The 27,389-nt window shown below is 50.0% G+C and overlaps 2 protein-coding genes across 4 annotated transcripts in view; one reads left to right on the forward strand and one right to left on the reverse strand.

Moving 5' to 3' along the window:
• Positions 1-297: 297 nt before the first annotated feature.
• Positions 298-26,379, reverse strand: CHST10 (carbohydrate sulfotransferase 10). 3 transcript variants are annotated; one of them, XM_028831569.2, is made up of 8 exons: positions 25,741-26,379; positions 23,433-23,503; positions 14,772-14,903; positions 10,440-10,531; positions 6,799-6,879; positions 6,081-6,315; positions 3,695-3,800; positions 298-1,966 (listed from the first exon to the last, which is right to left on the reverse strand). In XM_028831569.2, exons 1-8 carry the CDS (start codon positions 26,226-26,228, stop codon positions 1,429-1,431), a joined length of 1,743 nt encoding a protein of 580 aa, XP_028687402.2. In that variant the 5' UTR covers positions 26,229-26,379; the 3' UTR covers positions 298-1,428.
• The window catches only part of NMS (neuromedin S), a 78,204-nt gene continuing 76,869 nt past the window's right edge, over positions 26,055-27,389 (forward strand). The window contains exon 1 of the mRNA XM_028832240.2: positions 26,055-26,388. The gene's annotated coding sequence lies outside the window, so the exon portion shown is untranslated. The remainder of the gene's footprint in view (positions 26,389-27,389) is intronic.

Here is a 27,389-nt window from a genome sequence, read left to right on the forward strand (position 1 = left end):
ATTTTAATTAAGACTAGCTTTAAGGCCTTCCATTCATATACAGATCCAGTTAGATTCCAAACAGCAAAGAGGTCATCAATCAGCTCATTTGATCTGAAACTGTAACAAGACTTTGCTAAATATTGTAGAAAAATAACCCAGCATGGTGTCCTCGGCACTGTGCGTCCATGGCGGCTGAAAGCTGGGCCTCCTGTGGTCTGCCTGCCCTAAGCAGCCATGCACGCACGCACACCTGCCTACCCACCCTGGCTGGGGCACGTGTGGCCACAGGCGCCCTTCCCAGAACCGCAGCTCATGTCAGGTTTGGCACACACATTTTATTTTACTTTCACATTGACACATTCAGGAAACCATTCTGAGAAAAGGTAGAGGCCTCCTTGAAGCAAAGCCTGACTCCCTCCTCTACCCCGGGCTCGGCAGCACCATGCAGGCTCAGGCTGGCACTCACCCCAGGAAACTGTCCCGGGTCACGGCGGCCCTGGCTGTGGATGGTATCTGAGATGGTCGCTGTGGCTTGCCCTGCACCAGGGCCTACCTCGCTGCCAGGAAGTCACGCTGCTGGAGGCTACCTGGGCCATGGGTTTTATTGCTGGTGAACTTGGTTACCCACCTTCCAGTCACATGGTCCAGGATGGTGGCATGATGAGAAATGGCTCTGGCGGTGCCCATTTTGCTGAGATGAAAGGAATCGAAATATGTAAACGACACTGAATCCTGTGATGCTGGCACGTGGCCCCTGCTAGTCTTCAGCTCCAAGGTGGGAGCTCCCTGGAGGAGACAGGTGGAGATGGACCCCCACACACCCACCACACCACCCTCTGGCCATCGCTGACCACGGGAACAAAACAGTCACAGAAAGAATGCTTTGCCTCCACAATCGTAGCAGCACCCAGATGAAGGCCAGAGGTGCCGTTTTATTCCTCAGATCTGATGCTGCAAGAGCCTCTGTGGTTTCAGCAGTCCCCTTGCTTCTCTGTCCCTCCTCAGAGTGCTGGGTGCTGTTCCTGCAACCAACCAGTGACCCAGTGACGGGTGAGGCCACCCCAACTAGCCAGGAGAACCTCAGGGCCATCCCCTTCCTTGACACCTGAGGGAAATGGCTCCTAACGCTGTGTGATGCGTCCTCCCTGCTGGGCTGTCAAACTGCAAATCTTAAGTCTTCTCTCCCGTCTGAGGTAAGCAAAGGCCAGCGACATCCTAACGACAATGGCAGGGGTGGGGGCAGGGTCCTCAGAGCATCTTACATCCGAACTAAGTTGTAACAGTCGGGGTCCTGAGTCATATGTCGAGGCAACTCACAGCCCTGTGGGAGACCCCAGGCATCCTAAAAGGAGGGGTGTGGTGGAGAAAGGGTCATTTCTGGGCTCCGACCTCCACCTGGTTAGCCCCAGGTCTAACAAAGATATTTGAATTCATAGGTCCTATGCATTAGTTTAGCAAAAAGTCTGGTTTCTGGTACCCAAAGAGCTTAAAGTCCCCTTCGAAACGTGCATACAGGCGTCGGATGTCTCGTTTGCTGATGCCCAGGAAATAGTGCTCCACCTTGGTTCTGTTATACACGGTGATGCCCGGAGGGATGGTCGGGTATGACACCAGGTGGTCAATGCCAGCCTCTTTTAAGATGTAGGGGGCATCGTCCTCCAGGGTCTCGTGGTGTCCAATCACACTGTACATTATCTCACAGGGCGCACAGAGCTCCACATACGTCACCCAGTGAATGATGTGGTCCCCAAACTGAAGGTCTAGCCATCTGTGGTTCGGATCGCCCAGGTAGCGCACGAAATCTTCAAACTGGATCCCCCGGGTCTCCGTCCGGTTCCTCCTGTATTTTCTGATGATGCCAGGGGCAATCTCATGCCTGTACCAAGGCTCAAACCGGGGATTGTGAACAAATTTATCCTTAAATGCAGAAATAAGTCTTTCGAAGGGATCTCTTACAATAAAAAACTTGAAGTATGTTTTCAATCTAAGGGAAAAAACGAACAAGAGGTTAACTTGACACCCCAGGAGGTCACAGCCGAGGGGGCGGGAGAGGGAGGAGCGAGCAGAGCGCAGCACTGTGCATGGGACCCTCACCTGCCGAGGCTGCCGTGAACGCATTCCACACGTCTCTTACTTAATCTACTCCAAGATCCTGTGGATTAATCCTGTTATTACCCCACTTGGCAGGTGAGGAAACGGAGGCTTGGAAAACCTCACCTGTCCAAGACCACGGCACTCACCGTAGGCAGTCACTGTGAAGACATCTATTAATCTACATTCTGTTTTACCTGAATGATTCAAAATCATTGATTCAATGATTCAAGAATGTTTACAAATGTTGTTCCTGGGCAGAAGATCCTAAGGGCAGGAACTATGAGTGAGTCAGGAATAGATGAGGCCAGGGAAAGTTACTTTAAGGGCATATTTTAAAAAATTCAATTCCAATTGCCAGGGGAAGGGGGGCAAGAGAAAATGGAGAGTCAGGCTTCACACTCCAGCGGGCAGAAGCGGGTCTGGGTGAGCTGCCAGCAGGCGGCAGCAGAGCAGGGCCCTGGGGAGGAGGGCCGGCAGCAGTGACGATGACAACAGTGACACCACGGAACACGGCGTGCTTACGACGGGCCAGAAACTGCTCTCTGTGCTTTGCACGTCTTCACTCACTGAGTCTCACAAAAGCCCCACGAGTGCTCAAGGCGACAGCAGCACAGTCCTCACCAGGAGCATCTCTGGTAAGGGTTGTAAGGGTGGACGGGCGCCATGCAAGGCAGGTGGCTGCAGACCCAGGAGGCAAAATCCAGCTGGTGACCTGACGTGAGCTGCTGCTTCTGTATCCTCACTCCTTTTCAGCTTTGCTGTCCCGGGCCACCTGAGAGCTACTGCATGAGAACTTTCTCACTGATTAGCTAAGGACTCCATCTTTTTTTTTTTTTGAGACGGTCTTGCTCTGTCACCCAGGCTAGAGTGAAGTGGCCAGATCTCGGCTCACTGCAACCTTTGCCTCCAAGGTTTAAGCAATTCTCCTGTCTTAGCCTCCCAAGTAGCTGGGACTACATGTGTGTACCACCATGGCTTTTTTTTTTTTTTTTTTTTTTTTTTTTTTTTTTTAAAGTAGAGACGGGGTTTCTGTCAGTCACACTCGTCTTGAATTCCTGACTTCAAATGATCCGCCCACCTTGGCCTCCCAAAGTGCTGGTATTACAGGCGTGAGCCACTGTGCCCAGCCTGGACTCCATCCCTGCCGCGATCAGGGGTTCTGTCTCTCTACCCTGCCCATGCTGGATGTAGCCCACACAACCACTCCAGGGGCAGCTCCCACAGCAGTGGGCACAATGCCTCCGGGAGAATCAAATACTCAGTGAGGTCTCTGCAATCCAAATACCTTTGTTGTAAAGAAAAGATCATGTTCAGCAAGCAATCTATAAAACTTTACCAAAGGAGAACAAAGTTGTCTGCTCATTCCTATCAATCAAATTATGTAACCTTCATGTTAATGGACTGTGTGAACGTGAGGCTGGAAGTTCTCAGAAGGAACTGAGAGTTGAGAGGAGCTGAATGGGGGGTGAAGTTAGCTGCCTCTCACTGATGCAAACCGACAGCCCTCCGTGGTCCTCCAATCAACCTGGCAAGTACAGAACTGAGCCTGGGGTTTTTCCCAAATTTCTTCCCAGGTTTACAAAAACTCCCCCCTCCCCTTTGAGGAAGCTGCTCTCACCGCTTCTGAATTTCTGCATCACTGAAGGAAGAGAGCCGAGGAAGGCCGTTCTTCTCGTGGTCGTGCACCACGTTTTCGGGGATCTCCTCAATGGAAGGAAAGGCTCCTGGGAAGTAAACAGAAGGGAAGGCGGGTTGGCTGCTCCAGTGCGCCCCTTAGAGAAGGGCATGTCCTTACCTCGGGCCCCATGTTCCCCACGTGTGCATGACACGCCCACCCCCAATATCCAAGTTTAGGTCTTTGAATTCCAACTGCTTCTGCCAGCAGGATGAGAGAGTGAAGAAAAGCTTCTGGTGAATCCATAAGCCAACTAGAGGAAACTGACGCTTTCAGGGAGGAGAGGGAGGGAGCAGGAGTGGAAATGCTGGCAGTGCCTACCCCTGGCAATGGACCTAACTGGGCTAAATCTGCCATTAGAGGAAGATCGCTGCATGCAAACAGAATTCCTAACACCAGCAACACTTACTCTACTCTGAGACTGGGGGAAAATGCCGGAGAAGCAGGACTTTGGAACGTCGTGCTAACAGATGCCGGCGGCAGCTTCACAGCCCTATCCCATAGACAGGCTAAGCTCTCCAAGCACCACATGCCGCCCGGCCCACAGTGGCGCTCAGGTACCCCGGAGCATCCCAGGCTGGCAAGGAGCAAGGACCTTTTGATGCTGGAAAAATCTGACTAAGCTATGGGATACATTTGAGACAGGAGTCAAAAGAGGACAAGGCGTGTCGAGTAGGCAGGGCCGTGCCAACAGCCAGGGTCTGTCATCAGGGACCAGTGCAGGTCCAGGCTGCTGAATGGAACTTGGGCAGGGGCCATCCTCGGCCTGGGGGCCGAGCAGGTTTTTCACTCTTTTCTCAATGCAGACAAATGGAAATATACGTCAGTATGCTGAGGTTTTCTCCAAGCCTCTGCAAACCTTAATATCCATCTCTGTGTTAATCCTGTAGGGTTAAGATTGGAGACCTGGCAGGGAAGACTCTCCCTTGGCCATCTGAGCAGCGGACACAGTCTTGTCTGTTTTATTCATTCCTCCCCCGAGTGTTTAAAGCCTAGTCCAGAACTCTGCAGTATGTGCTATGGATGGTTGCAAATTAGGCGTGGGGAGCACTGCTCTCAAGGGCACAATGGCAGAACCAGCTCTGTGGGTCCATGTATGGACCCATTCACGTACCTGTCCCCATCCAGGTACACCAGTGGTCACCGAAGACAGCCACAAGGACCACCCGCTTCTGTATTACATGACACAGCAAGCCCACTCCGATGTCTACACTGCCCTTGTAAGTGGGTATTTACTTCTTAAAGTATGCGGCTTCACACTGTGGTGGCTGATTTGTGAGTCTTTTGTATAGTTCTTGTTTTCAATTTGATTTGCAGCCTCCTTCTGCTTCTGAAAACCCAACATGCTATCCAATGACTGCAGAAGCACATTAACTATATGTGACAACCAGAAGATGAGATGCCACCATTCTCTCTCCCAGCCAACCCGTGTGAAGGCCAAACAGCGGCCAGGAGTGACCACGGACTCTGTGGGCAGCATCAGGAGTGGCAAGCAGGACACGGAGCCCCAGGACCACCCACCCATGGTGCCCCAAAATCTGATTCCTGATCCAGGAGTCCCACTGCTGCTGACACGAACCAACTTCTGTCTGAAGCTAAATTTCATAAGCAGAGCCCATGATTATGAGGATAGGTTTAGACTAATTGGAATTAAAATAAATAAACATCTCTTTTTAAAAAGAGTAGTGAGTAATCAAAACTGCCGTGTATGAGGTCACTTTGTGATGATCTAATCTGTTCCTTAGCAAACATCAGGTTTCCTGAAGCAAGCTGACTCAATCCTCTGAACGCAGATGCTTAGTGTGAAATGGGGTACAATTTCTTCCTGCTCGCTGACAAAGAACACTTGGTCTGCAGGTAAAGAGGCCCCAGGCCCCGGGCCAGGCCTCCCCTCCCAGGATCTATGGTGTGAGCCCTTCTCATTGCAGAGAGGGTAACCGTGAGGCTACCTGGCGGCTCAGCGAGTGTGGGGCTCTGGGGACGTGGGACACAGTGGGTGACCATAACCATCAGCCAGGGAACCTGAAGAGACAAAGGAGGGGGGCCTGGGGGTGGGCGAGCCACCAAAAGTGAGGATCCGCTGTGACAGGTGAGGAGAGCCGGACTGTGGCTGTGCCCCTTTGAAAAGAATCGGTGTCTAAACGAGCCCCCCTAACTTTTAAGGCACAACACTAACAGGAAACAACAAAAGCAGGCCTGACTGGAAGGCCACCAGTCCTTTCAGGAGAAACCAGCCCCTGTGTGACTCCTCCTGGCCGTCCTCCCCAGCCTCCTCAGCCACGGCCGCCGAGACCCTTCCCAGAGGGACACTCCGCGAACCCACACACACCGTTCAGAACAATCAGTACTTTCTTCCACTGGGTGTTCCCCACTTTGGGAGTCTGGCAGAAAAGAATCCTGTGCTTGTCACAGACAAATATTCGGTCCAGGACAAACTTGGAGACGGGAGTGTGCGAGAGATTCTTCAGGGCGTCATCCCTGCAGACGTTTCTGATGAGTTCCAGGCGCTCCATGTAGACCAGGGGTTGAACGAGCCGGCTGTCTGGAAGCTCCTTCCCAGTTGGCTGCAGGTGACACGGAGCAGAAGAGGCCCAGCGACCATTAAAAGAGGCAGGACCGGGTCAAGCAGAGCTGCTCCTGCTGGCCTATCCCCTCCTTTCCATCTGGGGCCCTCTTTTCTTCCCTTCCTTGCCTTTCTACAGAGTGACACCCACTAACCCCAGCCCCCTCCCGAGGCCTTCCTCAGAGCCTCTTCACCAGCCCGATCGGCAGGCTGGGCAAGGAAAATGCATGTGAGCTTGGTTCCTTGGACGTCTTTGGAGAGAAGTTTGACTTTAAGAAACAAAATAAGGCCGGGCACAGTGGCTCATGTCTGTAATCCCAGCACTTTGGGAGGCCAAGGTGGGCAGATCCCAAGGTCAGGAGTTCAAGATCAGCCTGGCCAACATACTGAAACCCCATCTCTACTAAAAATACAAAAATTAGCTGGGTGTGGTGGTGCGTGCCTGTAATCCCAGCTACCTGGGAGGCTCAAGCAGGAGAATCACCTGAACCTGCGAGGTGGAGGTTACAGCAAGCCTGAGATCGCACCACTGCACTCCAGTGTGGGCATCAGAGCAAGACTCCGTCTTGGGGGAAAAAAAAAAAGAAAATTAAAAACCAAAGTAAGGGGTTTGGAATCCTCTGGCTAGGGGGAAAGAAAATGGAAAAGCTCAAATTCTACATGCTGGTCCTTTCTTTTCGGGGCTGTTTTAGAACCTAAGAGAATACCTGTAACGTGACAGGCCTTGTGTGTGCGTGGGTTGGAGGGGGCACAGGGAGATGTACCAGTACACACAGAAGTTGCTCAGAGGCCCCCTGTCCTCGGTGAGTTGAAGTCCCCTTGCTGCTCACACCTCCTTGTCCCCCGGGGGTATCCCGAGGGCACTCCTGAATAGCAGGGCTGCTTCCGCCAACACCACTCCGTCCGCCTCCTCTAGCTGTGGCCCTGTTTCTCAGCATTTTGAAGGCTTCTGCTGCTACATCTATCTCTTAAAGCTACACAGAACTTCCCAAGATTTCAAAGCAGGCGATCCTTCCAAATAATTGTATTGAATGGACCCAAATGTCCTTGTTATATCTTTTAAAATGCGCTAGGCTTGCCAGGAAATCCATTTATAGGGTAGTTTTAACAACCTGTCCTCCCAGGGGACAATGTCAGTTAGAAAATGGGAAGGATGTAAGCCTTCTAGAATGCAGACGCTGGAACTATCAGGATGACAGAGGGCGCCCCTCAATGCCCCCTACCCAGCTCTTCCTTTGTGGATCTACTGTAACCAAACTCCCTTACACTCATGACCTCTGGCCAGGATGCTTTCTCCCTCGTGTGTTTGAGTGAATTTCCTGGGACTCCCTGGTGGTGGGAAGGGCGTCCTGGGGGCTCCTGACTGCCTGCTTTCCGAGATGAAGACACTGGAAGCGAGGGGCCCCTTTGCAGAGTGGCCTCCGTTCCTCCCCACAGGGCATCGGCGGCTGCCCGGGGCCCTCCGCCCACCACAGAAAATTAGGAGCCACGCCAGGCACTCTCCTTGCTCTGAGAAGAACGGGTCTCATTTAACCTCACTTCCTCATCCATCCCGCCTCTTGCTCACTTATCCCAAAAAAGCCTCTGTCTTCTCCTCCTTCTGTTCCAAACCTAACCCCGATCACGGATGGCACTCAAGAGCAGCGCGTCAGGGGAGAGCACGTCCCAGCAAGTTCCCTTTAGAAAATGCAGAAAACGCTGCCCTTTTAAATATTGCTTTCCTTTGAACAACAAGAAAAAAGATATTAGATATTGCTTTTCTTTGAGCAAAACATTAAAGACAAAGACAAAAATTCTTCTCTTAAGGGACGAGGTCTCGTTCTGTCACCCAGGCTGGAGTGCAGTGGCACAATCATGGCTCACTATAGCCTCCAACTCCTGGGCTCAAGTGATTCTCCCACCTCAGCCTCCCAAGTAGCTGGGGTTATAGACACACACCACCATAACCACCTAATTTTTGTATCTTTTGTAGAGATGAGGTGTTAGTATATTGCCCAGGCTGGTCTCGAACTCCTGGGTTCAAGCGATTCTCCTGCCTTAGCCTCCCAAAGTGCTGGGATTACAGGCATAATAAGCCACCATGCCCAGCTAAAGAAAAAAGATTTCCTGTTCAATTGTGTCTACAAATGAGCGCTGTTTTCTTTTTTCCTTTTGGAAATACACAAAACCAATTTAAAGATAGATATCATTTTCTATTTTCCATTCAAACATTTGGCTACATCATGCACAAAATAAAGTTTTTTTTTCTTTTGAGACCAAGTTTTGCTCTTGTTGCCCAAATGGGAGTGCAATGGCACGATCTCAGCTCACTGCAACCTCTGCTTCCTGGGTTCAAGTGATTCTCCTACCTCAGCCTCCCAAGTAGCTGGGATTACAGGCGCATGGCACCACACCTGGCTAATTGTTTTGTATTTTTAGTAGAAATGGGGTTTTACCATGTTAGCCAGGCTGGTCTCGAACCCCTGACCTCAGGTGATCTGCCCGCCTCGGCCTCCCAAAGTGCTGGGATCACAGGAGTGAGCCACTGCGCCCGGCCAAAATAAACTTTTAAAGGCGAGCTACGGAACCCGATCACGTTGATAAATCCCGTTCTTTGTGAGAAGACCCATGCTGGGTCAAGGAAACGTGGCCTCAGCAGACATCACCCCTGACATCCCCCACTTCCCTCACCTCCCATCTGAGTCTCACGAGAATGAATGCAGCAAGGGGTAAGAGAAGGGCACAGAGGACACTGAGTTCAAAGCCCAGGCTCACAACTGGCTGTCCAGGGGATACTGACCCAGTGAGCACAGTTCCTTGAGCCTCATGTTTCCCAAATGCAAACTGAGAATAAAAATATACCTCAGAGGGCGGCTCAGAAGACCAATGAGATTGAAACCCAGTAAAGTACACTGCAAACTGTAAAGCACATTCAGGCGCAGTCTTTTTATTTGCAACGACTCCTGCAGGCTGGCAATCTCTCCGGGAGCACCCTCCACCCGGAGAGAGGGAGAGGGAGCACCAACATGACCGCCCTCTTCCTCACAGGATGTGGCATCCTCGAGGGAACCTTGTTGTGACACTTTGCCGAAGGCTTACCCTGCATTTGTTTTCACCCATGTAACTGATTTCCTTTTAAATCCATCCTATTAAAGTCACTCTCCTATTTTCCATAGGATTTTCTGGTCTTGTTTCTGTAGCCCATCCAAATTATTTTCTTACCCTGGGATGCCTCAACCTAAAAGCAACACCTAGGCTGTCTCAGAGTTCTGTAGACTTGACTTCCATTCCCTCAATGTCGTACGAGAAGTAACCTCCAGCAGCACTCTACTCTGACTGGTGTGTGTGTTCTATGTTTACAGAGTTCTAATTTATCGTCCTTACACTGTGAACCATGGCTAGGAGCTGTCCCCATCTCTATGGCTTGATTCTGGGCTTAAAAATATTTTCAGGGCTTGCTATACCCATTTCATCCCTTCTGGCACAATTGCAACTTCGACCCTCTAGCTCCAGAATGGGGGTTAGGAAGTGAGAGGCCTTCCAGAGTGCACCCCTCATCCCAGCCAGGGAATGATTAGGAATTTAGGTGCACAGGAAGCCTGCAGAGAAAGACACGGAGCCAGAACGTCAAGCCAGGCAAGGGCTGGGTGGAAGTCAGCAGCCTTGAGCTCCGCCAGGAACTCCATGAGACTGTGGAGGATCTGCCTTTTTCCTAGGCTCAGTTCTCTCATCCACAGAATTTGGAGGCTGAATTAGTTGCTCTACTGTCCAGGGCCCCCTTTTGCTCTAAAATCCCATGACTTGGTGAGACAACGTCTTCTTCCACTCCTGGTTTCCTCCTGACCCTGCCCAATACTCTCGGCTACCCGGGCGAGGCTCATGTTCACCTGGTCAGGAATGCCACCCAACCAACAGTGACAGAGCAGCCCTGATGCACCGAGCTCTGTGAGGAGCACAAAAATAGACCTGGCCTCTGCCTCCCCCAAATGGAAATTAACACAGTGAACTAAACATGGAGAAGTAACACAGGAAAAGGCTCTAACGCAGATGTGATGACAAGCGGAACCGGCCACAGGGGAAGGCCAGCTCCCCGCAACAGGGGTGCTGTGTTCGAGGGGACAAGGACCACGGCCTGGCTGTGCCCACCTTCAGTTCCTCAGGAATGTGCTTCTCTTCTGGCAACTTCCTCACTTCCGGCATGGTTGTCAGGAACAGAAACTCCTGTCTGGCACTGTACACTGAAAGACAGAGAAGTTGAATGTCTTCTCTAAAAGGAAAAGGCGCACAGGTGGATGGCACAGAACAGAGGCCCCAGAAATAGAAGCTCTCAAAGACGCCGGAATGCCTTTTGACAAAGCCACAAAAGCCATTCGGCGGAGGAGGGCGGTCTGTTCAACAAATGGTGCTGGAGCACCTGGACATCACACATGGAACAAACCTCGATCCAAACCTCACCCCTTATTCAACAGTGAACTCAAAGTGGATCACAGACCTGAATGTGAAACACAAAACCAACAATCTTTTTAAAAAAACAACCAAGGAGAAAATCTGCACTGTGAAAGCCCATTTGAAGAGGAGGAAAAGACAAGCTCCAGACAGGGAAAAAATATTTACGAACTACTTATCTGACCAAGGACTCCTATCTAAAATATATAAAGAGCCCTCAAAACTCAACAATTAAAAAACCAACCAATCCAATTAGAAAACAGGTACGACACACCCAGACATCTCACTGGGGAGTATCCACAGACGGCAAATAAACACACGCAAAGATGGTCAAGGCTGCAGAGACCTTCACATCACAGGCTCTGCCCTCCAGAGGCTCAGAACGGATGAGGAGGTCAACCAGGAGAGAGGAAAAGCCAGCGCCTACACACACAAACCAGGTCCACAAGGGCGTCATTTTGAGTCTCGCCATATGATTCCATCACATTCCCTTCACTGAGAGGGATTTATTTTCCTACGAGAAAATCTAGTTACAACACCTGATCCTAGTTCAATACGATACTGAAATTTGCTAACTGAGGATAAATCATTGCCACAAATATCACTGGCTCCACTGCTGAGCTGAACAGAAACTGTAACACTAAAAAAAGTGTTGCTTTAAACAGCAACTCAAGACAGCCATGCTCTTCCTAGGGGCTCCAGTGGCAGGAGAAACCGGGAAAGGCAGGTAGGTGAGAAGAACACGCACACCACTGACCAGGGTTCTGGGGCCGGCCCTGTCCCAGAGGACAGGGCAGCCCGGGAGCACTGAGGCCAAGGCTTCTCCACGCACTTTCCAGGAAATGGAACTCCCCGCTGAGGACACTGCTGCGTCTGTTATTTCCTCGTCGTGACACTTCACAATGGGCTTCCGGTTCATAACCAAAAACACCGTGAACGTGTGTGAAATAAACTCCAACACGTGAAAAACCCTTTATGGCCACAAGTTTACAAACCCTTTGGGTTTGGGTTTGGGTTACACAACCCTTTGGGTTTCCTGTGCCGCCCAAGATCCAGGCTCCGGGGCACACTCTCTAAACACAGTGCTGGAGGGGCGGGCTCCAGGGAAGAGGCCTACACCACCCCAGCCCAGGGCCTCTCTGACGCCTGTAGGGCAGGCTCTAAGTGTAAATGCTCTTGATGCTTCAGCCCAGCGTTGTTGTGCACTGGCAAGATGCTGCGTGTCAGCTCGCATCCTGCATTCAGAACTCGGCCAGCGGACATCCGCCTTCAGGATCCTAACCAGGTACTTTGGGACAATTAGGTAACATCCCACGTGAGTGACGCAGGCTGGGTAGTGCCGTGGCGGCCACCCCGCAACTGGAGTGAGCCCACGACAGAGGATTCTCGCTGAGTTCACTGGACACTGTGCAGCCAACAGCATCCTCAGCACCAGCACCCCCTGCCTCGGGGTCCGGGGCAGCTCTCCCATCTCAGTGACCCAGCACCCACACACCACACCCCAGATCTCACAGGGCAGGGGAAACACCCCCTTCCACTCGCCTTCAGGCAGCCGGCTGGAAGGATCTCATGGGCAGGATTAAGGACCGCTGGCTGCGGTGCCCCTCTCCAGGTATAAAATCCGAAAGCCCTTCATCTTTCTTCATAGGTTTTATCTTCTAACACGCCCTACCACTCCTTTTCTCCTCTTCACAAAACCCTGCTCCACGCCTACACTTGCTTTTTTTCTAATGGGCCCACCCCTGCTTAGCTTCCAGGATCAGTGTCTACACTGAAAACATTCAGCACGAAACTCGATACATCAAAGGAGAATGAGACCTCATCTACCAGACGCCACTGGGAAGCACCGCATTCTTTTTTTTTTTTTTTTGAGACGGAGTCTTGCTCTGTCGCCCAGGCTGGGGTGCAGTGGCCGGATCTCAGCTCACTGCAAGCTCCGCCTCCCGGGTTTACGCCATTCTCCTACCTCAGCCTCCCGAGTAGCTGGGACTACAGGCGCCCGCCAACCCGCCCGGCTAGTTTTTTTGCATTTTTTAGTAGAGACGGGGTTTCACTGTGTTAGCCAGGATGGTCTCGATCTCCTGACCTTGTGATCCACCCATCTCGGCCTCCGAAAGTGCTGGGATTACAGGCTTGAGCCACCGCGCACGGCATTCTTTAGAGGCCATTCTGCCAGGTAACAGTAACACACAAAGGCACATGTCTTATTTAACTATTACCGATAGAAGTATCACTAAAATGTATCACATCTACTCCTACTTTTTTAAGCAAAATAAACCATAAACAATTTAACCTCATGACCTGGCTTTTGAGTGCCTTCCACACCAGGAGGCGACATTTAGGAGCATCCCGAGTAACACCTATTTCTTATTCTCAGAGCTCTGCTTCTCTTCCGTGCTCCAGCTAGCATCTCCACTTGTGCTTCTCAACTGGCCGCACCCCTGGGGATTCTCCTCCACTGGGTCTCACGCACAGCAGGTTTGTAAAATCCCACAGGTGACTCTGAAGTGCTGCGGGGATGAGAACCACGGTGCTAGGGCTTCAGGAGGGATCTCTCAGTGGCATGTCACTGGGCTGAAGCTGCCATGGAAATGTCCAAACTGTCAAACTGAGATCATCGTCTCACATTCCAGCAACCTTCCAAGCATCCACCCTTGCTCTGCTGACGGAACCCCGAGTCCTGGGTGTGAGCTGTCATGCTCTGTGTGACACCTGCCCAGATACTTGTAGGTGTAATACCACCTCCCGAGGCTGTGCACACCTCACAGGTTTCTCTCGAGGGCTCCTGGGGGATGAGGTGGGACATGCAATGACAGCCAATCAGGGCCCAACAACTGTCACGGGGAGAACCACCATGCGGGCTAATTTCAGGGTGTCCCTCTTTTCCCTGCAGACCTCCTTTCTGACCTTGCTGTCCCTCTGCAGACAGGGTGGGGCAGAGAGAGGATGGGGCAGGAGGTGTAGGACATTGGGCAGCCCTTGACACAGCCAGGGACGTGCCTGGGAGCTCTGTGGGGTGGAGCAGGGGCCGTTCCCCACAGTCACACAGACAACACAGGTCAGTGCAGCCTCCAGGAAAAACTGCTGGCACGGAGGCATTCCTAGCTGCCCCTTCCCAAGGCCACCATCGGCAGGAGGACACACAAAGCGCAGTGCAGAGGAAAGATGCTGTGCTCACCTACATTCCCCAGTATCTCCCCATCAGCCTGAAGGAATGGGCCAATCCACGGCGAGAATGAGGACTTCAATGACTACATGTGTATCTGGCCTCCTCGTGCTCGCCTGCTTGGCCACTGAATGAAGTGGCCTCGGGGCTGGAGAGCACCTCACACACCTCTTTGGACATATCCAGCACTCCACAGACCACAGAGCGCCTCACCCTGCTCAGGGCAATCACGGGCGGTGCCGGAGCAGGCAGGGTGTCCATGCGGTGGGAGAAACACTGTGATGCAGACAAGCCGATGACAAGAGCACGAAGTAGAATCAGCAATTCTGAGACCCAGTTTGGCGCTCTTTATCCGTCCTCATCTGAATGCCTATGTTCAGTAGAGCTAAAAAAGCCTCCGAGACAACCTGAAGACGTACATTTAAATGACCCCCCTCCACTGCACGGAGGGTGACCGTCACTCATGTGGCCACGCCGAGCAGTTGAGGCTGCACCTCTCATGATGACATGAGGCAGAGAGAATTTCTAACTGCGAGCCTGAGAGGCACCCGGCTGCAAGGCATATGGCCACTGCGCTGCTGGGAGGAGGCCCTGCTCCTTGCTCCTCAGGCACCACCCAGGCCTCAGCCACAGAGAGCACCTTCCTTCCTCCAGAGGAGATGCTTGAAAAAACCCTCCAGCCCCTCCCTCTCACCTCCCCTCGCACCTCTGTAACATGACGGAACGGAGGCCATGACCTCCAAGGTCCCTGCTGGCATGAGAGTCCTCTGACTCTGTGACAGACGTCATCTGTACATGTACCTAGGAACAGTGTTGCAGCAAGGCCTGAATTAGCCAAAATTCATTCCGCCATGAGGCATACCTACCATCTGGGTCTTTAAAGGTCAACGTGATGAACTTGCTAGCCACCATGAACATGAAGATCACCCAAAAGCACGCGGCCAGCAGCAGCCACTGGTGGTGCATGTTGTCACACTGCAGCCATTCACTGACTCTTCCTGGAAAACACAAGCGAGACGCCCCTGCTGCTTACAAATGCATCAGGTCAACAAAGAGGAGTGAAGATGGCAGGCGATTTCCGTCAGTAAGTGTCAGCACAAATATTTCCGTTTTTTCCCACTGCTACAATAAGGTAGCTTCACTTGGCATTTAACTTAACATTCCACATTGAATTAATGATATAAATGATGGATTCAATAATAAAATCAAATTTAGAACACCCTAATGGAGAGACATGATCATCAGAGAAGACCACCTCTGTGTGTTTTTGGAACACAGAATAAGACTCCTTTGCACATTTGCCCCCGACTCCTGTTGGGCCCAGGCTAAGGTCCCAGTGAGCTCCCACGACGGCCTGGAAGCAGGTGGCAGGAAGAGGCCTGCCAAGGACTAGGCCGTAGCTGAGGGTTGTTCACAGTGGGCAGAAGCCATGCTGGGGCAATTATGAGCTGGCTGTGTTTAAAATTCTGACTGGCTGACAAGATGTAGCCACACCTAGAGAAGCTCTAAAAAAGCAAAGGAATGAACACTGATGCTTCTCGCCTCTGCCCACTCGCCAGCAACGGACTGGGTAGAACACTGAGGTGGGTGTTTTTCATGCTGTCACAGCCAGGGAGCAACACGGGGCATGTTGGTCCTCAGCCTGGCACAGAAGCCACACTCTGCTGCAGGAGGCACATAAAGAACTGGAAAGTCACTGTCAGTTCTTGGCAGGTGACACAAGAAAGTGTGTTTCATTTCACCTTTAACGCAGTGCTTCTTCAAGCCAAAGCTCTCCACGTACAGATATGACCCTGGGCTGAGCTGGCTTCCACCAACTGACTGAGGCCATCCATCACTTCTGTATGGCAAGGAGAAGCGGTCCCCTCAACATGGTGCTGACGGCAAGTAATTTCAGAGAGAGCTTCCTAACCCTGCGTGGCTCAGAGCTCCAGGAAGACCCAGGTACATCACTCTCCTCCTGGTCTCAACATATACATCCTAGAATCTCACTGGAACCAGGCATCTGGAATGCAAATACGCTCCGTGACACACCCACCACGTGTTTATCCGGCCACACCTGAATACAGCCTGCAGTGGGGAGCTCACCACCCACCAAGCTGCCTGGGTTTTCTCCGAATGGCTCATGAGCCATGCTCAGGTGCCCGTGTATAAGGCTTTGTGTGTCTCCTGGGGTCACCAATAGGGTTGCCTGATTAGACAAATAAAAATACAGGACACCACCCCCCAAAGTTAAGATTAAATTTCAGATAAACAACATAAAATTTTAGTGTAAGTATAACCTAAATATTGCATGAGACACACTTATACCCCCCGCTCCCAAACCAGTATTTTTTGTGCCCAGATATTAGGCCCAGCATCCTTCCTGGGTTCCCCAAGTCGGGTTGAACAAATAAAAACACAGGATACCCAGTTAGGTTTAATTTCAGGGTTTTTTGTAGTATAAAGTCCTAAATATTGCATATACTTATACTAAAAAAAAAAAAAAAAAAAAACCTATGTGTTGTTTTCTGAACTTCAGATTTAACTGAGCATACTGTAGTTTATCAGCAACACCACCCAGCAGGGGACATGCCAAATTCCTTGGAAGCCAGCTGTCCTGTCTCCTGTCTCCATCCCATAATCCCCTCCTCCTTCCACCACTCTTTGTCAGAGGCGGTGAGGCACAAAGTGAAGAGCCCCAGACTTGGTTCAAATCCCTGCTCACACGTGTGAGCTCTGTGACTCCGTAAGTCACTCAACCTCTCTAAGCCTCAACGTCCCATCTCTAACAGAAGGCCCTCCTCCTCCCAGAGTGGCCATGAGGATTAAATGAGACAATGAAGACAAAAAACCAGCACCCACCTGGCCTGGTGCAGACCCCCAGTAAAAACTGACCAATCCCTTGGCACTCTTCATGATTTTCCAGCTTAATCTACAACCTTCTCAGTGTGGTTGCCAGAAATTAATGCCACAGTATGGTCTGCCCCAGGAAGAGAGAAAAAACAACACACACTCTTATTCCAGCAACTTCCCTTCTAGAAACTGAGGCTTAGACCGTGGCCAGAGGATGCAGAGCCCAGCAGTACCGAGTCCACTGAGCTCATCCCTGTAAGACAGTGCACTCAGGGGGATCCATCCTCATCGGTCACAGTGAGAGCACCCCCTGAAAAATGCCAGCTGCAGACTGTTTCTAACCGGGCAGCAGAGGCACCAGAGTGGGTTCAGGAGGGAGTAAAAAGAACAGGATGTACCAAGCAGGTTGCATGCAATTCTGAACAGAGAGGTCTTGGCTCTGAGTATCCTGGGACTTACAACCCACCCTCTCCTAGGCTCAGGGCTATGAAAGAGGGAAGAGTGATAAGAGGCACTGCCTCCGTCCTGCACATGATGCCTGACTGCAGAGCACGTGGTGGGAGGACCCGGGAACTGCGCACTCCACTGCCTGCCCTGTTCATTGCCTCTGGGCTTCCAACCCCCAGCACCCTTGCCCTGCCTTGGGGCAGCACTTGGGAGATTTTTATAGTTTAAGAATCAAATCTTTCCAATGGGAACTAGTCTTCTGAGGGGATCTAATACGATTTCGCCCACTGAGCTCATATCTGCAGGTAAAGTGGGAAGATGATGAGGCCTCACCTGAAAACGAAGAGCCCCTCTGCTGCTCTCCAGGAAGCCGGCTGGCCTAGGGATAGGATTTCACCACCTACGCGAGCTAAAAACGGAGAGGCGCGCTATCCTGAAGCCATGTTTGCCTTCCTAAGTACTGGATTTTCATTTAAAGTCAGGAGCTCTTAGCTTCTTTCACCCAGGCTGGGGGCCAGGGACTGGTCTGCACTCACCCTCTCCCTAGCTAGATGGCTGTGGGTGTGTCACCGAAGAGCTCTTCGGGCTCCCATTTTTCATCCATGAGAATAAACAGCTACCTGCACACCCATTAGTCAGGAGACCTTCTCAACAATCATGCGACTTACAACGTATCATCCAATGTGTTCTTTCAGATGGGTATTTCATTTTCAAAAAATCCATTTTTAACTTGACTTCTGCAAACTCTTACCAAACTAAGATATACAGAGAGTCTCCCCTTCCCTGGCCACTCCATTAGGACAGGAGAAGGGTGGACTGCAGGGTTCCCACCTTCTTCCCCTGCTTATTCCCTGCTTCTTGTCCCCGGGATGGTGCCAGGACATGTGGAGACTCCAGTGGGGGCTGTGGATTTGCAAAGCTTCAGGAGCAAAACCCTAGCCCTGCCAAAGCCACTCTCTTGAGAAGAGCATTACACCCCAGACCCCTATCAGCATTTCAAGCACATCTGCCTGCCAGCATTCCCATATCGGGCTGTAGGGCCCCTTGCAGGCCATAGAGCCTGTGGGCAGTCACTGTGGAGTCCAGGAGGGAGCTCTTTGAGGAGCCGCTCTCAGTCACTGGGCTTCTTGTACACTCGGGGTGAGCAGGGCCTGCTCCCTTTCCCGTGGGCAGCAGAGGAAGAGTCAGCTCTGCCTCATCACCACCCAGGTGGCACCCCCAGCACTGCTCTGCGCCGCCTGACCTGGCTCCACTTCCTCCACTGCACCTAGCACAGCCCACATGCTCTCGCTGTGTGCCATTTGCTCTCCTTGCAAAACGTGGGCTCATGTTGGTCCGGACAGCAGTGCCTGGCATACCACGAGCCAACAATCACTATTTGCTAAATGACTGTGTCAACTGAGCAACTTGCTAGAATTCAGGAACGTGGAAAGGTACTTCAGGAGGCAGCCTGCCCAACCCTCTCCCTGAGGGTCTCTGGGCTTTTCCAAGAATGAGGCCCCCTTTCAACCTCAAAATATTTCTCCAGTCTCCACAGAGCAGTTCCATGTTTAATATCCATTAACTGAGACTAGAAAACAACCAAATGCTATGAGGACTTCAGTATTACTTGGAAAGAAAATGATCTAAGCCACAGCATGTATATGCATTCAAATACACTTACTACTTAAAACACATTGGTTGGGGGGGTTAGGAAATCATGCCAAAGTCCAAAAATGTTTTCATTTTAAATAAAACTCTATGCTGAAAGGCAAGCCAATGACATAGATCCATATCTAAAGTGTCAAGATATACCAGTAAACAAAAAAGACAAGTTGCAGGATGGAATGTATGATCCCACTTGTTAAAAAAAATCACGTGGCCGGGCGCAGGGGCTCAAGCCTGTAATCCCAGCACTTGGGGAGGCCGAGACGGGCGGATCACGAGGTCAGGAGATCGAGACCATCCTGGCTAACACAGTGAAACCCCGTCTCTACTAAAAAAATACAAAAAACTAGCCCGGCGAGGTGGCAGGCGCCTGTAGTCCCACCTACTCGGGAGGCTGAGGCAGGAGAATGGTGTAAGCCCGGGAGGCGGAGCTTGCAGTGAGCTGAGATCTGGCCACTGCACTCCAGCCTGGGCGACAGACCAAGACTCCGTCTCAAGAAAAAAAAAAAAAAATCACGTATGTGTGAGATACGATTACACACATATACAAACATACATACATATATGTAATACATAGAATAAAATCATGAGAGGACAGTAAGAGGTCTTTTTGTACTTTATACAATTCATACTTAAAATATTTGTAATAAGTTTTTTTTTTGTTTTTTGTTTTTTGTTTGGAGGCCAGGTGTCTCTCTGTTGCCCTGGCTGGGGTACAGTGGGGCGATCTTGGCTCACTGCATCCTCCACATCCTGGGTTCAAGCGATTCTCCTGCCTCAGCCTCCTGAGTGGCTGTGATTACAATCATGCCACGCTCGGCAAGTTTTTGTATTTTCAGTAGAGATGGGGTTTCACCATGTTGGCCAGGCCGGTCTTGAACTCCTGACTTCAAGCGATGCACCTGCCTTGGTCTCTTAAAGCGCTGGGATTATAGGTGTGAGCCACTGCACCCGGACTAGTTAAAAATTTAGAAAACTGGGACTTGTTCTACAAGTCACATCCCACATGAGCCAATCAGAACCAGTGAGACTACAGCCCGGTCCTCTCTCAAAATACCTCAGGTCCAGTATCTCTACAGTTTACAAAATCCAGTGCTCAAACATGAACAGGTATGTATGTGCATACAAGTTTAAGGACAAAATAGCCTAAAACTAATGACTTCAAGCCATTATTCATTATCCAGTATCCAGTTTATTCATTCATCCAGTAAAACAGCTGCCAAGGATATGACCCTGAGTCCCTAACCAAACACACACACAGGTCTTGTCCTTATGGAGCCTGTCATCTAACAGGCCCACACGAAGGAAAGAATCTATCTGAGGAGTGGTACTTGATGGTGTGAGAGGCACATGGTGCTGTGGGGAGAAAATACAAGGGGATGTGCCTTGGGCAGAGTGGTTGGGGCCAGCACAGTCACCTAAGGTGAAGGGCAGGGTTCCAGGCCAAGGGAAGGGGCCTCTGAGTAACTAAAAGCAGGCCCATGTGGCTGGAGTTCCGGGGCACAGGCTGAGGCAGATGCAGGCCAGACAACATGGGGCCTTCCAGAGCTATTACGGTGTTTTCCTTGCAAGCAATGGGAGCCCCTGAAGAGAGTTTTACCTGAAAAGAGGGGTGGTGATGTCATGATCTGATTTAAATTTTGAAACAATTTCTTCGGCAGCACAATGAAAGGTGCAAAAAGCAAATGTCCACTCAGCAACGGCCCGGTCTCAAGGTCATTTCCATTCATGGAGGAGGGAGAATTCTAACAGGACACGAGCAACCCCGGCTGGGTGCTCCACATCCCATCATCTCTGGCTGTGGCTCTGGAAGCCAGCGGATGAGCTAGGAGGATCCACATTATCTGACGTGGTGGGTTTTGATCAATCCTAAAGAGCGGTGTGTCCAGCTAAGCGTGGTGTCATTTGCTTCGGGATTATGTGCCTTCCGAATCTCGACATCTGAAGGTGTCTGGCTTTATGTCTGGGGTGGTGGATCACAGCCCTGGCTGGATACCTGGGAAACTTTCAAGAAACACAGTGACACCCCGGGCCCCCAGAATACCCCAGCCAAGACAACACAGATCTCTGGAGGCAGTACCTACGCATTCTTTTAAAGCTCTGTTCGTGACTCTAATGAGCAGCTGGGGCTGAGAATTGCTGGTCCAGGACCTCAGCCCTTCTTAAATTTTAATGCCGACATGAATGCCCCTGGGGATCTTGTTAAAATGCAGACTCTAGGCATTCTGGCATAAATGCCATTCTCCCACCACCTCCTTCCATCTTAAGAAGGAAAATTGGCAGCAAAAAAGCGTCTCGTCAACGAGAGTCTATTGATGCTCTGAATTACAAACGTTCCAAATACACAGCTAAAAGAGGTTTAATTAGAATCTAAGACCTTCCACCACTGCCTTCATCTTACTCTCCTTTCCAGCCCTCCCATCTATGGGTAACTAGACTCTGTAGAATTAGGCTTTGTCTGACTTTGGAAAACAACACAAAACTCTGCCCCATTTTTTTTTTTTAGAAGAGAGGCATTCCAAATTCACTTCACCCCAGCTCCTCTAAGGCCGTCCTATTCTCTCTGCATTGTTTCCTTGAATAAAGAATTGCATCATGGGGTTTGCATCCTACCTGGGGATAACACCACCAAGGCTCATTATTTCGTCTACAAGGGGCCTGGGGCCTGCCATGAGGAGTCCTTCCTCAGGGCTCTGCCCAGGGCTGCTGCTCTCCCTACAGCCAGGTGACAAATGGCCTTTAAAAAGCCTGGCATTTTCTGTAATTAACTCCCCTTTGTTCAAGGAGCCAAGACAACTCCCAAAGTGCCTCTGGAGCTAATGGTGGGAGCAGAAGCTGAGCCCCTGCACGCCCTCCAGTCATGGTAACTGTGCAGGCCCTGAAGAGAGCCTCCCTGATCCCTAGAATCTGCATATCCATCTTCAGAGCTTTCCTACTTCCAGTCATTAAATGGGATCTTCACTAGTAAAGATGTCAGGATCTGAAACGCAGCCAGAGGATTTGGTTCCTCAATTCATCCCACAAGGCTGAACTGGCAGCTGAAGAACTTAAGGCCTTATGGGCAAAGCAGGGTCAGGGAAGGAAGAATCCATAAGAAGCCCTCATCTTCCCCCTTCCTCACCTTAAAGAAAAGAAAAACAGCACACATTGTACATGTTTGTAATTACTAACAATGGAAATGTTACTATTACCATCTCTTGATGCAAATCCTTCCTCCCCTGCATTTCGAAAAGGAAACTTGTAAATTCATTTTGCTCAGCTGCCAATACCATTCCTGCCAGCAGCTTTTCCCCACGTCTGAGTTGTCATGAAGAAGCACAGTGGCTTTCTTACTCCGCTGATGAGTTTGCCTCCCACCTGCCAGGCCCCACTTCTAATCTGCGCGTTCACTTAGTAAAGGTTCTGAAAAGTCCTATGGTAAATAAGCCCACTTCACTCTGCTTAACCAGCCTTTTTCCAGACATTCTTTCATTCAGCAATATTTACCAAAGCCCTCCTCTGAGCTGGGGCTGTGCTAGGCTCTGGGGATACAGCCACACACATTCCCTGGTCTCACAGTGCTTCCTTCTAACAGACATAGACGGGCCATAGACAAATCAAGTGATCCATGTATATGATCAAGCCAGGTGGCAGGTGCAGTGGCTAATAAACAAGGGTATGGGCAGGACATGTTGAGAAAAGGCAGGACAGAGTGTGGGAGCAAGCCACGCAGACCCCGGGGCAAAGACTGTGGTCTGGGTCCCAGAATTCCAAAAGTGGCAAGGCAGCCAGTGTTCCTCAGGCAGAGTGGGCAAGCAGGGACGGGGTGGGTCAGATGAGGAGGCCCTTGACTGACAACCTCACCTCATACACACACCAGGGATCACATATCCAGGGCTCAACTTTTAAAACACAGCTAGACTCTAAAAGGAACTTCACACACACACACACATACACACACACAAAAACCCTGGTAATGTACAAGGAGCTGGTAACCCCAGGAGGATGACGGGAGATGAGAACTAGACAGACCAGGGCTGCAGAAATGGGGACATTTCACCGTCAACCCTGGGCATGTTCTGAACTACAATGCATCACCCTATCATTAGAATCGTTAAATTACAACTTCATAATGAAAACTGTGGCATATGAGTTTATACTATAAAGTTCTATTGCATGTCACTGAAACTTTCAAATTCACAGTAAAGGTTTCTCTCAATCTGCGTTCAGAAATTTCCTTTGTCTTCTCTGTTGTCATCCTCACAATTTACCGCCTTGGAATGATTAACTACCCTTAGGAGAATGAAAACATATTCTTAACTGTCGAATGAGAAATATACCTGTAGTTAAGACAGGCTTTCATGAACAATAATAACAATATACAGTAAACACCTGTACGGGGTTCACTCCCTGCCAGGCACAGGTCTCAGCAGGTACTAACTCACATAATCCCAGACTCAGAGCACACTCCTATTACTACATTTAAGGAAACATTTCTAAGCGTACATTTACATACTCCTAATCAAAAGTTTAAAATCTGCACAGGCAAGAAAAAAGGCAGTAACAATACTGAACAGCATGCTCAAATAACTGATGAGCTCACATTCTCCTTCGCATACCTTCTGCAGCCTGGGGCTCACATTTCCTTGCTGTGTTTCCCCTGAACTGAGGTTCTTGGTTCCTCTTGTCACTGGATAGGAAAATTTAAAAAAAAAAAAAAAAAAAAAAAAAGCATCATTAAAAGTTACAAGATCAACTTACTTAATACAACTTGGTTTATACTTAGGAAGGAAATAGTTAACCATTTTGATGATTCAAATATATTTGGCAGAATGGGTCTCTTACAAAGGCAGGCTATATTTGGATTTCTTGGTAAATGAATATTCTAAATGTACCAAAACCACTAGCTTTTTAAAAGACTCTTCCATGTAACTCAGGTTGAAAAATGAAACATTTTTTTGTAGCAAAAATAATCAAATCCAATTATGCCCATTTCACATGTTTGAACTAGGTAAAGGATTCCTATACAAGATGATCAATTCTTCCAATGCAAAATGTTCTCTGGATTTTTGTACTCCTTACACCTTTAGCACCTGGAAAATTCTAGCCAAATGTCATATCATAAATAACCAGAAACAAGCCAAATTCATGGAATTAGAGAGACCAAAGATTTAGGTGATCTACCAAAATAAACATACAACTCATTTAACATACAATAAAGCCCAAGCTGACTGGGACACATGCAGCATGGTCTCTCGCTGCCTCCCTTTACTCTAAGAACTCAACGCTAAAATTAAAAGCAATTTCCTATTACGCCGATTGAAAGATCAAGCTTTATATACAGTCATTCATCACTTAACAATAGGGATACGTTCACGTGTCGGTAGGCGATGTTCTTCTGCAAACATCAGAGTGTTCTTACACAAACCTAGATCGCACAGCTGACCACAAAGCTAGGTTATATGGAATCATCTATTGCTCCCGGGCTACTAACCTGTACTGCTGTTACTGTACTGAATACTGTAAGCATCTGTAATACAATGGTAAGTATTCGTGTATCTAAAATTGGAACAGGTAGAGTAACAATAAGGTAGTATAGTCTTATGGGACCACTGTTGTATATGTAGACCATCATTGTCAGAAACAACATGTACGGCATTTGATGGTCCTCACATCCACGTTATCCAGACGTGTATGAAAAGAAAATGAACTCCTGGGTTTCTGCAGTCTCTAAGGTCCTGCAATCACCTCTCTCCCCTGTTTCCATTCCTGGCTCTCTCCCACCTTTTTATTGTATGAACTCCTCAAACACTGAAAAATGATCCGAATATAACTGCAAGTTGCCTGTGATGTTTACAAATTCTTTCCTTTCTTTGTTCAGTTTCGCAAACACCCCAATTTTCATTTCAGCGAAGGAAAGAATTTTCCGCTCAGGTATTTCTTTGAGATTCTATTCTTCAGGGTCAAGAGCAATTCTGAATTCTGAATTCCAATTCTGAGCCAAGATGGAATAAGCTCTAATTATAACGGGGAGGGAAGGGGAAAGACCACTTCTCCTTTTGTGTCTTTTCTTTTTAACCCAGTCACTGAAAAGAGTGAAGGAGGAGGTGGTTGGTGATCAGAGAGCCAGAGCTAAACTGAGCTGCCTAATTTTAACAGCGTCTGAGACATGTCTCACTCTGGCACTCCAAGCAATGCAATAACCCAACTCCTCATGGCCCAAAGTCCCAGACTCCGGTTTTCAGACCAAAAAAAAAACAAAACGAAACAAACCTTTATGACAGTCCTGCCGCTGAGCTAACCAGAACCTGGCCGCACTGCTTTCCATTCACTGCCCAACCCTTTCCTGCCTTGCAGACTTGGAAAGCAAAAATGACAGTTTTTGGAAAACCTGGTTCACCTTCCCAGCCAGAAGTGCAGAACTGCATGCCTCAACCTCCAACTTGGGACAGGCCTCCTGACAGCGAAGATCAGAGGCTCTGGGCACCCCGAGGCCCGTCAGGCAGGGAACGTGCATCCCCACCCCTGCCTCCCCTCGCACTGAGGCTGCACATGCTCCTTCTTCCCTGCCCTCCTCAGCATGCTCCTTGGACCCGAGCGGAACCCTTTCTTCCTCTCTCCATCGACAATTACAAACGCAAATTCTCAGCCAAGGGTGAAAGAAGTAAATCGTAGGCTCGCACAAGTATCAATAATTCCGCGGGTCACAGTATCCCGTACAAGGACGCCTTCTTATTGCATAATTAACGCAAGGAAGGCTCTTCCCGCTACTCCCGCGAACTAGGGAGGTCTTCAAGTCGCCAAAACACACCAGGATGTGGCTCGCCAGGACAAAACCCGCAGGTTCTCCGGTTTTTCCGTGCGCCCCGCGGCGGGGCCAGGGGCCCGGGCGCTGAAACCCACCCGCCTGCGCGTCCCCGGGCTCACCCTACTGGAGCGGCGCTCGTCCGGGTCCTTAGGCTCCTCCCCCGGCCCTGGGGGCGCAGCGCGGGTCGGGCCTCGCCGGGCCTGTGGGCGAAGCGCGCGAGGTCCCGGGAGCGCGGGAGACCCGCCCCACCCTGCCCCGAGGCCTCTGCGCCGCCACTGGCGGCCTCCGCGCCGCGGCCCGTAGGGTCCCGGGATGTGGCGGCGGCGGCGGCGGAAGGAAGACTCCCAGCGCGCGAGACCGGCTCTGGGGGCCAGGACGCCGCCGCCCCACGCGGCCCCCGCGCGCCTACCCGGCCGTGCGCGCCGCCTGCCTCGCGCGCGTACCCGCCACCGTCCCCGGCCGTGCGCGTTCCAGCGGGCCGCGGGGAGTGGGGAGGGGCGCGGCGGCGGAACCCCAGGCCCGGATCCCGAGCCTCCCTTCCTGCCGCTGCAGAAGCGTTCCTTCTGACCGAGACGTGCGGCCGGAACAAGTTCCGCTGGGCCTCCATCCAGAAAACAGGTTTGCTTTATGAGATCAAAAAAAAAAAAAAAAGAAATCCCAAACTTGGAAGAAGGCAAAAACCCAAACCAAAACAACAACAACGACAACAACAAACCCACACGCACACGAAAAAAAAAAAAACCACCTTGGAAAAATGCAAAAAATAGGTAAGTAAATTTCTTAAATCCCCGGACTTGGAAAAAGGCCACTTGCTTGCGTTAAGGGTAACTTCTAGCATTTTCTAATAAGCCTGCTTAATAAAAGGGGGACGTTCTGTTCGTTAAAGAACCCCCTTGGCTGCCTGTCTTAGAGATGTCACTGTTGTCCAGGTATAGTGGACTAACGAAGGACAATGATAACGGCCTCAACAGTTTACAGACCTGAAGACTTGTAACTTCTTAACCTGCAGAAATGGGTAAGGCCTGAGTCAATCTCAAAGGTATTGGGATTCTATTGCCCAAAAGAAGGTAAACTAGTTTTATTTTTATACAACCTACATGTTTGTTAACTACCCGAGTATATCTGTGTCTATTTAGCAAACAAGTAAAATAGATACGTGTATGTATACAGACACACCACACACACACACACACAATTTTCATCAAAGTTTTTAAGGAACAAGCCTTTTTTTTATTTTCTGTTGGTTCCCTCCTTAATGAGTTAATAATATTGAAGAGCTGGCTGTTTGAGTATTTCACTTCTAGCACCATTACTAATCGTGGTTTAAATGTTCTGTCCCTCATGGCGAAGATGTTTACTGAGCCCTTTTTTTGGGCCCTGTGGTTGAGATGAGACATTAGGTTTCCCTTTGAGGATTTGAACCAATGCACATGCATGGCAGAAAAGAAGTAAGTAAATGTGAAGCTTAGATGTGATGCAGCATATTATGCAGGATTTAGGGATCGAGGCTCTGAGAATCAGAACACATGGATTCAGAGCCTTAATCACCACATATGGCTGTGACCTTGTCACACTCTCATCTCTCTATGTCCCAGTCTTCTCATCTATAAAGGGTGTGGTACTAGGCTGGGCGTGGTGGCCCATGCCTGTAATCCCAGCATTTTGAGAGGCGGAGGTAGGTGGATCACCTGAGGTCGGGAGTTCGAGACCAGCCTGACCAACATGGAGAAACCCTGTCTCTACTAAAACTACAAAAAAAATTAGCCAG

Source organism: Macaca mulatta, chromosome 13 (genome assembly GCF_049350105.2).
Source record: "Macaca mulatta isolate MMU2019108-1 chromosome 13, T2T-MMU8v2.0, whole genome shotgun sequence".
In the NCBI taxonomy this organism is placed as follows: Eukaryota; Metazoa; Chordata; class Mammalia; order Primates; family Cercopithecidae; genus Macaca; species Macaca mulatta.